The sequence below is a fragment of the Solea senegalensis genome, linkage group LG6, assembly GCF_019176455.1.
Source record: "Solea senegalensis isolate Sse05_10M linkage group LG6, IFAPA_SoseM_1, whole genome shotgun sequence".
Classification (NCBI taxonomy): domain Eukaryota; kingdom Metazoa; phylum Chordata; class Actinopteri; order Pleuronectiformes; family Soleidae; genus Solea; species Solea senegalensis.
The window spans coordinates 6,664,700-6,679,396 of NC_058026.1; the positions used below are offsets into that span (position 1 = coordinate 6,664,700).

At 40.8% G+C, this 14,697-nt stretch overlaps 1 protein-coding gene across 1 annotated transcript in view; it reads right to left on the bottom strand.

The window, feature by feature from the left end:
- Positions 1–14,697, bottom strand: part of LOC122770945 (voltage-dependent T-type calcium channel subunit alpha-1I-like) — a 171,945-nt gene that overhangs the window by 138,064 nt on the left and 19,184 nt on the right. Inside the window, exon 2 of the mRNA XM_044028180.1 lies at positions 4,507–4,618. Within this exon, the coding sequence (XP_043884115.1) occupies positions 4,507–4,618 (112 nt within the window). The remainder of the gene's footprint in view (positions 1–4,506; positions 4,619–14,697) is intronic.

Below are 14,697 nucleotides of genomic sequence, written 5' to 3' on the forward strand. Positions count from 1 at the left end.
TCACATGTATGAAAACTAGAATATTTTCTAAATCTTAACGGTCACAGTGTCCAACTCACCAACAAGAATACATCTATTTGTGTCAAGCTTTGCCTGCAAGGATACTTCAGATGCAGGCTTGAAGCTGGGGACTGAAGCACCGACCTTCCAGTTAATAAGTGCTCCACTTACTGGTCCACAGCTGCTACTCATGCCGTTTCACAACCAAGGCTGTGTACTTCTCTGACAAAACAGCTGTTGTTCCTTGCACCAATACTACATGAGAATCTGTCAGGGAGACTCTGTCTAAATACTTCCATCCACACACAATGGATGAAAACCTGCCTGTTCAAACCCTTTAGATCCAAATTCCTAAATTCTTATATTAAACTACTTGAAAATCTCCCACATTCTGTGCTGGCCGTCCTTGTCCCTTCCCCAAACTTACCCAAACTTTGCACAACTACTCCATTTGCAAAGCTTTCCTTGGAGTGCTACATACTTACACAGTGCAAATAAACTGTAACCTTCACTCACAGAGCTTCATTCGTCTCTACATCTCCTCAGTCTGCACAGAATTAGGTGTCAGAATCGTACATTTCCCCTGAAGCATTCTCGCTCAACTCCCCTGTAAGAATTTGCTTCACTTGTATGTAACATTGGAATTAGACATTTCTAAAATCTATAATTTATCATTTCCACCTGGCTTTGTATTGAAAGACCCTGTCCAATTATGACTTTCAGTTGTGCTGTTGTTGTCCTGATCCCATCTCCACACAAGTATATAAGTGTATAATCACTTTAATATACATTTTTTTCAAAAATCTTTTTACAGAATTAGAAATATGTGCTTTAAGCAAGGGTCTTGCTTTCCAGAGGTAGCCATTTTGTTTCATGCTTTGACGCAAAGGCCGAATATGCAAACAAAGAAGAACATCATCCTTCCTGATTGTAGAGGCCACTGTAGTTCAATCAGATGCCTGGGAAATGAGGGTGTGAGTGGAGGAGTCCTGCATCTGTTACAATCTGCAGTCTCACCTTTGGATGTCATTCATTCTTACACACATGGTAAATAAAGGTTAAATTAAAACGTGACAACGAGAGAAAGTTGGTATTTTTACTGTTGTGCTTGCATGCGGAAATGTAAACGGTCTTGAAATGAGACTCTCCAACTTTGATACAGCAGAAAGAGAAAAGCTATTCACCTTTTTCTTTTTCATTTGAAGTGAACTATGGGTGTATGAAATTAATTTTAATAGTACAATATGGATTTTCTTTTTTATTTGAATCTTAATGAAACATCACATATTGCACATATTGGCACACTGACAACATCTTTATCCCTCTCTGAGGGGTTTGTTATTGATTCTCCAAAAACTGATTTATACTCCATGACTCAACACTTTTAATATTTGTTTACTTGCATTACATCATCCGGATGGGTATGTCCTTCTGTCATATTTGTGCTAATCTTTATTCATACATAAAAAAAGATGGATTTGGTGACATTGCTGAGGTAATTAAAGATAATGAGATTTTACTTCTACTGAGAGAACAATAGGGAGAATGGGGAATTAAAAAAAGTAGTCAGTAAGTATGCCCACTGAACTGATAAATGAGAGCAACAGACAACATCTTTTTGACTGTCGTGATGCACGACAGATGCATGACATGGAGGGACATAAAATATGTCAAACTTCAAGTGGAGAATACATTGAGCTACTTGGTGAGATGAAAAAACACTGTGGTCCTCGCAGAGCAACCGGAAGGCCCTGTTATACTTCTGACCCAACGTGGAAACGCACAAAGAGCGCATTGGGTGCGTAAACTGAATCTCCTCCCCACCAGTAGGTGGAGTATTAAGCCCCGCTCACCAAGCAGAAAGAACATTTCGACAACAGAAGAAATATTCACAGAGGATAGTCATCCATGCCTCGACCTAGCAACCCTCGAACCAGCCGACACCCCGACTCTCCTGCCCGGTAGCATCGTCCTCTTCTTCTTTGGTAGGAATGCGTCCTATTCCCTGCGTCCAGACTTGTACCTCCACCCAACAGTGAAGTCAGATACTACAAGGACCCTGGCGTGTGAGTATACCAGGGTCCACGACACGTGACGCGCAAGTCGGTATGTGCGGCATGTGTGTGGATGTATACCAGGGCCTTAAAGTACCTCATATTCTCACAAACCCAGCTCATTAAATAGATAGAAGACAGTCCACTTTCTGTTTGGGCTTGAAAATGTTTCAACAAGAGCCCAAGACGTCTTCATAAATCAGACTCCACTTATGAAGCATCTTCGCAACAGTCTTAGTTGCCTCCGACAAATAGAACAAATTGCTGGTGCTTTAAAAAGAACATTTTCTGGGGTTTAACTACTCATCCATCATCATACACTCACTGACTAAATAACTAGCTGACTTCCCAAGGCCCCTTTGTTGTAGCTTAAGCTTTAAATTGTGCTGGTGAGGCAGCAGTGAAATCACGGTATTGAAGAACGGATTTTCTGAGAGGAGTGATATTGACTGTGGCGCTGCAGCCCACTAAATCCATGCTGATATTGAATAGGGTCTATAGATACTTGGAGGAGAAATTCTATTAGGTCCAACTCACCAGCCACCTCCCCCAGGGAGAAGAATCAATCAGTTGTGTGTGTTTGCTGTTATATGATGAGCGAGGTGCCGTTTGTGTCGTATGTGAGAATGTGCAAAAACAGGACTCTGGGGCAATTCAGCACCAAAATACTGAAGACATACGCGCACATGTGTTACACCCACTCAGGGCACCTTTGACATAAGCAAAACAGGATTCTGCAGCTCCGTGCCTCCTGCCAGATGACGGGCAAAGCTGTTTAGGTGCCGTGTTATGTGAGAAAGTCCTGCTCGCCGCTCATAAAGACCACATGCTAGCTGTGAGTCACAGCGAGGAGCTACAGGCCACAGCATGGGAGAAAGACAGAGTGAGAGGAAGGAAGACAGAGAGGCAGTGTGTGTGTTGGTGTGTGAATTAGTGGGTTCTTTACGTGTCAACAGGAATACTGTATGTGGGATTTAATGGATACGTGTGCACACTCTGCATCAAGGAAAGCGATATGTAAGTTCAAAATGTCAGATTTCATATAAAATATGCATGACTCGGAGAGCAAGAAAGAGCAGATTTACCGCTTGTTTGTTTGTGAGTTTTCTCACACAGAGCACACGTACAGTACAGTATGTGTGTCTGATAAAATAAACATGATCGCATGAGGGATATATAGTGCACTTTTAAAAATAGTCCGAAAATCCCTCGGAGATGAGACACAGTGAAGTCGTCAGCCACGCAAAGCTCTGCGCTGCCAAGCGGTAAAGTTCACGGTGAAGAAAGACAAGTGGTCGATCTGCATTCCGTCCATCAGCCAGGATGTGGAACACACACACACAAAAACAAAATACTGTTATTGTAAGGAGCATGGATGGAGCCGATCAGCATAATCAGCTGATTCAAACCACATACAGAGGTGGTTTCGAATGCAATTTGGATTTTTACAGATCCGATTCAGTCTGAACGTCTTGGTAGCACAGATAGAATTTCAGAGTGTCGATTGATCAACACAATGGAAAAAATTATTTTTTACTAAAATAGTTTAAAAAATGGTATAAAAGCATGGACGATAACACACAATAGACTGTGGGTTGGGGTTATTCTACCAGGCATCAGGGGTCTGCCTGCAACACACGTCCTGCTCCACTACCATTTCAGCAGTGATGGCAGCATAAAGGACAAATCATCTCCTGCGTTTCTGTCACTTCCATGCAAACTGTCACAAATTTCTGTCATCCATTTAATTTGTCTTCTATCATTTATCTGTCATCCATTCTGGGGTGTGGCCTGTGTCTACAGAAATCCATGTGGGAGACTAGACTAGACAATGCCAATATGGACACACGGAGATCGGGATCTGATCAGGGTGCTTACCAATCTGATTTGGCAGTTGCGGTGCAGTAATGTTGGGGGTAGCCCTGGACAATTTCAGTATACAGTTCATAACTTCAACCTTGCCATAGAATATACCATGCATACATGAGAGGCCGAGTGGAACAAATTGATTGAGGATCTATGAACAGCAATTGAACACATTCAAAATTGTGTTTTCATTCAAATATTATCGCCTGATAATTAAGAACTGTTGTTTTTGTTCCTCTTGATTTAGTTTGCAGCAATATGCAACTTAAACCCCTCGATGCCACTAAATTCTACACATTGAACATGTCACTTTTGACGGTGTTATGCAGTAATATGCGATCAAACTCTGAATCCTGAACTGAGACTGAATTCTTTATAAAGAAAATGAATTATTCTGCAGTAAAACTATGCTGATCAACAGTTAACCATGTTAAGACATCCACGGTGCAAAACTCTACAAACATTGAGAAAGAATATTTAAAAAACACAGTTCAAAGATTTCAAAGAAAGACACAGATCAGCGTCAGAGGTGTGTCCTGGTGTTTTTGGTTGTTACGTGCGTGTGAATGCGCGCGTGTGAACGTACCGACAGAACTTGGCATTGGTCAGAGGAGCAGTCGATGTTCTCACAGGGCTGGTACATTCCCAGGGTCACACAGTTCAGCAGGATCACCATCATACTGACGCGTTCGAACCACGTACAAACACAGCAGGTTAAGGGAAATCAACTCATACATAGTGAGAGACACAAATGAATAACAATCTGTGCTCACGTGCCACAATTCAATTACAATCGACAACAAAACATGATGTTGAGGGATATTTTTCTTAAGGTTACTACTTTTTAAAAAACAAAATTATTATTAAAACACTCAAACAGTGAAACGCAGTTTGAACTGAAATACATACACTCATAACATTGTTTTGGTTTTTTTTGTAAAAAAATAAAAGCTCAGGCACTCCAGCATCAAGCAGTTCTAATGTGTTTGATCAGAGGAGAAGTCTGACTGAGAGTCTGACTGAATAACATCATGTTTAATTCATTTTTGAAAACAACCTTCTTGTTTTCAAAAATGTTTCATTCTGAGAGGATTGCTAATTAGCCCGTTCATTTATGAATGTGTAAAAAAACTCAGTCATTCAGCAGATTGACAGGATCAATGCTTCTCACTCCCTCCCGAGCCTGCACTGGGATGCAGCGTATTATACACTATACCGTATTCTGAAGCAGAATAATAACATTACCAAAAAGAAAAATCACAAAAAGGGTATGTACGGGAGCAATTAGCTGTTAAATTGTGACTATTCAAAAAAAAAAAATCTGCTTCATCATTGCTCAAAGTTTTTCCCCATCAGTGTGTTTATGTTTTTAATTGTGATAAACAGTGAAAGTTCCATACATCTACATCCCATGGGACCTTTCAAATCTGGCCCTTCAAAAAAAATAGGCCTGGCATTGGACGTTAATTACACTTTTCCACTGTACAGTTGTAGCACAGCTGTCAACGTCACATTTCGTATCGCTTGGAGCCTCACCAAGAGTCAAGCCGTGCCGAGCTGTGCCTTAACTGTATAGTGGAAAAGCTTCAGAAACCATGTGAGTAAGTACTATCCCACTATATGACTCCTTCTTCTCACTCGTCCTCCTTCGGCTTCACCATTTAAGGGTCACTGTAGCGGATCATCCACCTCGGTCCTACATCCCCACCTCCTATCCCTCGGCGTCCTCTTCTGTTACACCAACTGTCCTCATGTCCGTACACCTTCTCTGTGGTCTTGCTCTTTTTACCTCTTTCCGGGCAGCTCAATCTTCAAAACCCTTTGTCCAACATCACCTCTGCACGTGACCAAACCATCTCAACCTTTCTCTACTTTATCTCCAAATTGCTCAACCTGAGCAGTCCCTTGGATATGCTCATTTGCAATCACGTCCATCCTGGCCACTCCCAACAAACATCTCAGCATCTTCAGCTCTGCCATGCATCTATTAGACACTGCCACTGTCTCCAATCCATACATCATAGCAGGTCTCACCACCGTCTGGTAGGCATTCCCTTTCCCTGTTTTGCGTGTACAGCCTTGGATGTTGCCTAAGGGTGAGTCACGGATCAATATCTGCTATCACAGGTCTCTTCGACGGGACTGTCACAATATACACCAATGTGCCTTCAAACATGTTATGACAGACCTTTCAACTAAATTGTTATTGTACAACTGCAGCAATGCCAACAAAACTAGAACGGAAGGAAAGGTGAACCCTGTCGGGTCCAATTCAGTGGCAGAATGTCACTGAAAGCTTTGACTTTAAAGTGCACGGAGCCTCGAGAGGGTGTAATATGAGCAGCAGTAATGAAAACTATGATATGTGGTATTTAAGTTGAGTTGTATTGAATCGCTCCAACGACACTCACAAATAGACCCACGAGAAATCTGGAATTATATACAGATAAATGAGCTCTAATCGACACTAGGTCTAATAGACATCGAGAGATTGTAGCGTCTTCCACAGGCAGATGTAGTTAGAAGAACATAATCCTGTCTCACCTGTGGCAGTTCTATGCTTGATGCAGATCAGCTGGTCTCTAATCAGTCCTCAGTGTGGACACATGGATCCTCAAACCATCTCATGGTTCCAAACCTGACCTGCCTAAATAAAATGTTACCACTAGAAAATGAGCAGGAATGAAAAGAATCTTCAGAACAAATTTGAGACAATGTTCCTGACGAGGCAAAAATGTTACGAGTGCGCCGTGGCATGTGCAACACTTGTTTTGAAGAGAGGGTAACAGAGCCAAGCTGAGGAAGAAACAAAAAATGACAGGAGCAATGCAGCAGAGTGTGACAGAGGGATTCCATAGGCATGTGTGTGTTTGAGTGTGTGTGTTGGGGGAGTGATTATACAGTGCTCAGCTAACAAGTGTTTGTAGGAGGATGGAGTTCTGTAAGAGCCCAGGAGGTCCAATCGCTGCCTGGAGCTACACCGCTCAGGATGCTGAATTGCTGCCCCAGACTATGCAGCGCGCGGCCCTGCGAGGTGGGAGCAGCTACAGCAAAGACTATTCAAATAAATAAATAAACTGTTTTCTTCTGAAGCTGCGCTGTATGTTAGAAGAAGCAGAATTCCCACGTCTTTAATGCTCAACATGTTTCCAGGCCTGAACCTTCTCTCAAAGGCACGGACTAGCCGCAGATATCACAGCATGGATAAAGATAGGCTGTGAGTGGGCAAAACACATGTATAGAGATAAACACACACACGCACACGCAAGCAAGCAAACACCCACTCATTATCGCGCAGTGCGAGCAGTAAAGCACACATACGCACATATGTACGTGTGACTGAAGCAACACGTTCAAGAAAACACAAACGCTCGCTCGCCCACACACACACACACATTAAGTCTATCCTTAAATCGATGTGTGTAATGTGAGGAGGATGATTTATCGTGATGTAATCAGCTCTGCTTCTTTAATACAGATGTCCCAACATCGGCAGACATGTGAGACAAGGTAAAGACGCGATGTGTGTTCGTGTACAACCGTACGCGCTGTAGTGCTGAGCTGACATCAAACACGGCAATTAATACGCCGCCATGGCATCAATTTTTAATTGGGCTGTACTTTTTTTAAAGCATTACTCGGTAAGTTGTTGACAGTGTGTGTGTGTGTGTGTGAGGGGGGGGGGGTATAAACATGTTAAGTGTCAGATACAGTGTTTACTTTGCAAATGTGTCTAAATCTACTTAATTATACTATTTATATAAGACATGTTAACAAAAAACAAAGGTATTGCAGGCAGTGTATACATCTCACATTTTAGCGATGGAATCAGGACATTCAAGCCATATTCTCACTCACAAGTCACTTTATTAGGTACACGTGACACCTAATAAATTGACAGTAGTTGCATCCATACCTTTCTGGTTGAGTTACTGTTGCATTACAATTGTTTCAAGTCAACTACTGTATTCCCCTCCGGCATCATTTTCACCCATGCAGAGAACTGCTGCTCTCTGGACTTTTCTTTTCTTTTTTTTCCAGACTATTCTCTATGGACCCTAGTTGTGTGGGGGGGAGAATCCCAACAGAACAGCAAAAAAAAAAACCTCAGAGCAGCCCGTCTCGCACCAACAACCATGCCACGTTTACTTAAATCCCCTTTCATCCTATTCTGGTGCAAGTTTTAAACTTTAGGAGGTTACCATGTCATTACATGACTAAATGCAATGAGTCGACATGATATACATGATATTTGTGTTAACTAGTGGTTGAACGGATGTAACTGATGAAGTGGCAGATGAATGTATGTGTATGTGAATATGAGAAAATGCTGTATACTTGGTGTTCTGAGCTTGATTTGGAAGCATTAGAATGTGCATTTACATAGCACTTTTCTAGTCTTAATGACCTCCCAGCTGCTTTACATTACAGTGTTGCCATTCACAGCCATTCACCCATCACATCCATGTGATTGAGAGAGGGAAAAAGGGTTGGTATTTGAATAAAAAGGTACAGGATTAATCTACATGAGAAGTTAAATGGAAACCGATCATAATAAATCAAGAATGACACAGTACATTTTAAGACAACTGGGTGTATAGGTTAATATAAAAACACAATATCACATTCTTATGCCTATTTTAACAATCTATAAGGAATACATATTGTCTGTATTGATAAGGTAGATAAAGAGTATTAAAAGTAACCTAGTATTAAAATAATAGGTTAGTAGGAATAGTAGGGAATCTCACACACACACGTTAGCCACATCCTCCCTAATGAGCACCGAGCGATCATCCTTAGGTGTCACAGAGTGTGTGGTAAGAACCTGCAGCCACTGCTTCATAACACACCACCTAAAATGCACAGATTCACATTTTAATATCAATATCATGGCTGGATAAAACTGCAGGTGAGCGCTTTCTTTCTTTTCTTTCCTCGCTCTAAGTAATGATGACAGGCCTATTGCTTATGCTGTAAGGATTATCTTGTGGTTTATTTCCACTGCCAAATGCATTTCTTTTTTTTCCATCCAATTCCCAGCTTTCAAGTTTAGTTCCTGAGCATATACTGTTACTGCATGTGCTGCCTTGACAGTGTGCAAAAAAAAAAGTCAATTAGTGAAGGCACCTTTGATAATAATACCTTTTTTTCTTTCCTATACCCAGACATTTACACACACACATCACCACTGCAACTGGATGAAAAACGAGGTGGAATTTAAAGCACAAAATATCTATTTCATGTTATATTTTGTATGTTTTTTGGTGCAATTGTACAATCACAAATGAATCAGGCTGCTGTTTTTGCACTTAACAGCCATCCACTGTCTGTCAATCACTGCTACAAAGTGTACAGTTGAAGGGAGAGTTTGACGGATGCATTGGGCATTCTGATATTTGCTTTCTGTTGAATAAGAAAACACTATTTCGACTTTTTGGTTTTGGAAGAAAGACGTGTTTCAAACTTCAGCTGAAGACGTGAGAGGAAAAGAAAATACAGTATAACCAATTTCCAAAAGCCTTTTTTTGTGATAGATTGTTATCTATGACCTGAATAATAAAGCCATTGTATTCAGCCTTGATTAAGTGTGTGTGTGTGCGCCTTAAATAAGTCCTTTCCCTTTGTGTCGTGCTACATAATCCTAAGCAACAGGTTCAGCTTTTTTCTTCTATGAATACAAAATGGGCTGCAGGATGGAGACATTGTTCATGATTAATTTTTACATGAATTATGTTTTTAACTTAACTGAGTTGATACAAAAAAAAAGGTTTTTCAGATTTGCTACAGGTGTTCTTATTAAGGTGTTCGGAGAAACATGAGGTCACTGTGACCGAGACCTTTCACCACCAACCACCAAAAACATAGGAAGTTTGTTTTTGGTGGTTGGGGAGAAGAAGTAATGGACTATTCAGTCCATGAGAAGGCAGTAAAACCACATTATGGAGCTCAATTGCTATAAAACACCATCAAGCAAACAATTCACCTTGGAGTCTAAGTTAATATTTTTTCCAAAATTTACCAAAACTTCCAAGCTCACGAGAAAACACCTTTTGTTAAGCCGCAATTAATTCAAACATTAAATTCTAGTCTACTTTGTTTGAATCTAAATTAATGTTTGTAACTAATTAAACAAGTTTTCTCCAGATTTTGGAGAAATCCCCTAAGGGTTATCATCCGAGAACGGGTCTGTACTGTACTATTTTACTCTGGGACCCCAATGGAAGGTTGGGACAGGTTATTTTGGTACGATTCCTAATGGAAACACCGAACCGAACTGTTCCACTCAGGTGTGCGCTTTACAATATGTGTATCAGGCAGGGCAGCTCCTAACAATGAATATTTCACATTTTAATACCCCATAAAAGTGGGTGATTTACATATTGAAAGTCCATGCTGATTCAAAACTCAGAGTGCCAAAGATTAGATTAGAAGAGACACTTTTTTTTTCAGTTTTTCACCTTATTTTGATAAGACAGGGTAAGGCTAAGAGCTGGGAGCAAGTATCAATTGAACCAATACGATATGGTTAGAAGTTATAAAGTTAAAGATACATTGCTGTTACTTTCTCACTGTGTCTTCAAACTGTGGTACAAGTCTGGCTTGGGAACAACTCACGTGGGATTTTTTGGTTTTTTATCTCAAAGTCACGTTACCTTGCCTCTCAAGTCCAAATGATTTCTTTGAAGCATTTGGTTGAAGATACAACAAAATGAGAACAATTAGACTCTTATTTTGAAATCATATTACCTCGAAAGCTTGTTCACTGAGCTGACTGCATCTTCTTTTGTAACTATCTTGTGCTTCAATGTGTCCCATTATTGAAATTGTGCAACCCATTTTGTTCTCAGTGTGAGAGATTATGAGGCTTTGCAAAGTTTTTAAATTGCAGTTGTTGTCTAATAAGGGTTTTGTTATGGCTTTTTGGAAGTGAGGCTGCGGATAACGTGTTTTCTTTTTTAATAATTTGCTCAAATGTCATTTGATCTGCTTTTTTAATTGACAGATATCAGGATTGTAAAACATCTGTTACAGTGTGTTTCCTGATAACCCGTTAACCACATCTTCAGAGTAAAGGTACAACAAAGTACCACCAGCAGATTGGTTACATCATTACTTGAAGGAAATATTATCTGAGATCTTAAAATGGGCAGATGAAATAAAGTGTCACTGGAGATCGTTACCCAGAAGATTTGGATGAGCTGAAAGGCATCAGTGTGACAGAGCCGGGAAGATCAAGGAGGTTGAAAGTGTGTGACAGCAGGAGCTAAATAAATTCTTAATACCTCACTGCGTGGCATCACTCCGATTTTCTTGATGTCTCTCTGCCTTTTTCTCTCCCTCTCCTTCCCTCTTGTGTTCTTATTGTTTCCAAAGAGACTTGCAGGAGGCAAATGACCTCCGGTTTCCAAGGCAACCAATCGAGTATCAAATGAAGTGAATAGTCACAAAGGATAGAGAGAGGGAGAAGAGAAAGAGGTGCAGATGGGGGGGGAGTTTCTAGTTTCTGGCTTTGGTGTCCTTAAGTAATAGCTCATTGTGTCTTGTGGCGTCACTGATGAAGTTAATGACACAGGAGAGGCTCTTTGGGGTTTCAGAGACCGAGCAACTCGGAATGATGATGCTCAGCAAATTGGAGAATAAACAAAACTTGAGGGTATCAGATTATGGTGATTTGGGAGGAGGTGTTGAGATTTCAATTGTGGACAAGTAAAAATAGCTCAAACAGAAATGTGATAAATGCCCTTTTACCTTTTTACACAACTCCTTAGCAACAAACAACTACGTGTAGCAAGATGGTAATGACTGTGAAGATGTTTAACTGGATCTTAGTGGTCTGAATTAAACAGTATGCATAGTGTACGGAGAGATAATAAATAATCACGTCATGCATAGGATAAACTAATAAATAAATTATTTTTTCTGTGCAGTAAGAGGAACACAAATGTCATGTCTTGACAAAAATACATATACAATCTGACAAATAAAATGTATTACTAGTTTGTTAGAGAAATACAATTCAATTAAGTTTTATTAGAAAACAACAATGCAATATCTTAAGGTGCTTTGTGTTTTCGTCATAGGGTTTCCATGTATCATCCTTCCCATTAGACCAGAGTATCCACACCCTTACAAATGAGCATGGTGTAATTTTCAGGTGAACAGTAGGGGCAGTGCAGAGGCAGTATAGCCACTGTCAAGAGCCATGGTGCCACCAAGTAGTACAGGTTACAATTGTTTGCATGTGTGTTCTAAAATGTTGTAAGGGGAACCAAAATACATGATCCATACCATTGGTTAATTGGTTAACTTCAGTTGGGCTACCAGGCACATTGCAGTCTACTGACTGATCAACACTGCATTTTATGTGTCATTAACCTTGTCTCTTTCTCTCCCTATTTTGTGTCTTTTCTTCCTTTCATCTCTCTCTCTCTCTCTGTATCCTCATCTCTCAGGTTGCAGGATCCAGATCCAGTTTTCGAGGACATCGCTATCATACATATCATCACCATTATTATTTTGCTATAATTAAAAGTCGATATCGGTATAATTTTTATCAACACTCTCTGCTGCTGCTTATATAAATTGCATCGTATTGCTATAAACATGTCATCATTGACTGTATAAACTTGTAACTTGATACAGTTGTTGTGAATCTGCTCCTGGTCTCTCTCTCTCTTCTGTCTCTACCTCATCTCCCTCTTGCCCTTTCTCTCCCCCTTTTCTGTCCCCCACCTCTCCTCTGTCCCCCATTTTCCTTTCACCCCAACCGGTCGAGGCAGATGACTGCACATCTCTGAGCCTTTTTTTTCTCCACTGATGCCTAGTGTTTGCTCATGGTGTGAACTGTTGGGTTTCTCTGCTCTCCTTGATGTTGTCTATGTACAGTGCCTTGAGATAATGTATGTTATCATTTGGTGCTACACAAATAAAATTGAATTGTACATTAAAAAGACAAAACACACCGTAGCCCAACTCTCAAACAAAGCTTGTCTTTTTCTCATGATGAACGGCCACATGCCAACAGGAAAGGACACCAAAAGCTGGATGTCCTCCATTGTTGCCCTTTGTCTACTATGTCACCGTCCTTCCTCTTTGTGGAATGAATTGGCAGGCGACACTGTATTGCACCAGCATGACGTCACACTATTTAGGTAACTGACACAACTCACAACATTTGGCCCACAAATCCAGTGGTGGAAACACAAGTCGGATTAGCACCATGGCAAGATAAACTGTCATTGGTGTAAAAGCACAACATACTGAAACCCCTTTTCCACCTAGGGTCCAAGCTCGACTCACGTTGGCACGGCACGGTTTAGGTTGTGTTTCCATTGCAATATAGTTCCTCCTCAACGTGGGCGGATTCATCACTGCACGGCTGCATGAAACTGCCGTGACTTCGTTTTGCTACACAAACCAACGAGTGACTAGTGACTTGTAAAGCAATTGTTTTCAGTGTCACTAAATCATGAGAATCATCCCTGAACCTATGTTTCTCACCAATCCTCTCCTCCATCTCTGTACAATGTAGAGAAAAGACTGGCAGGCCTTTTTTTTTTTTTTCCTTTCCTGGAAGTATTCCATCTTTGATTCTGTACAGCTGACGGGTGTCTATGTGCCGCGCTGATGGTGTGTGCATGTATTATTGTGTGCGTACACGTTTGTAAGTGTGTGTGTGTGTGTGTGTGTGGTCTGGACAGCGGTAAATGTCATGGGATATCACACGGTAAGGCTTCACAGCATCTGATGTCAGCTCCTCTTTTCCCTAAGCTGTCAGGTCAGAAGAGAGCGAACACACACACACACACACACACAGACACACACAGACTAAGACATACGGATAATAAAGGTTATATGAATTACTGTCAGGGGGAGTGTAACATTATAACATATTACATGTTTCATGTATCTCTCAAAGCAACATTGATGCCTTAAAGGTTTGATATTAAGCATTTAAACCATGAACCATCAACATATTATCTCTAATATTAACAAATAAATCTCACAAACATGCCTGTGTCTGCTGCATGGTATGTGTTCTCCCACAAACCTTTACTTTACTTCAAAAACAAATTGACATCACCTATAAAATGTGATGTAGAATCGCGATTCAGCCAATGCCATGTTCAATATTTGCAAACAGAAGTCCACAGCCTTACATATTTAGTCTATTTTCCTCTAAATGGAAAGTAGGAAATCCATTGTTACTTACAGGTTGGCTTCAGGGAGAAAACCCGGAAAGTTAAACCATTTTCTACAGTCTATGCCTTTTGGGAATAGACCTCTTGCCTATTTTTCTTAACAACTGCAAACATCTCACAGCAAAAACCGACAGTGAAAATGATCTTTCTTCACAGTTTCACCGTCAACATCCATCTCACATGTCACAAACACAGCAGGTCCTGTTCCTGTTTCACAGCAAAAGCAAGCAAAAGTGCGAAGCCTCTGCCTGAAAGTCTCAGCTGTATAATATACCGTAGCTACGTGGTGTTTTTCACTTATTGTCAGTTTGGGTTCAGCTCCTCGGTGTCTTCCCTTGTACCTTAGCTTCCCTGAGGTTAAAACCGGATTACGTGCTTTGCATCTTGTTCTGCATCTACCTGCCAGCACTTCTGTTGCTCCATATCCTTATATCTTCATTGCAGCTACCTGCCTGTAGGAGTGTGTGTGTATTTGAGTCTGTGTTTAGATCCTAAATCCCTCTTCCCCAGTGGTAAGTGCATACAGATGGTGAGAATCATGTTTAATAAATCAGGGGTCATGAAGCCAGTTA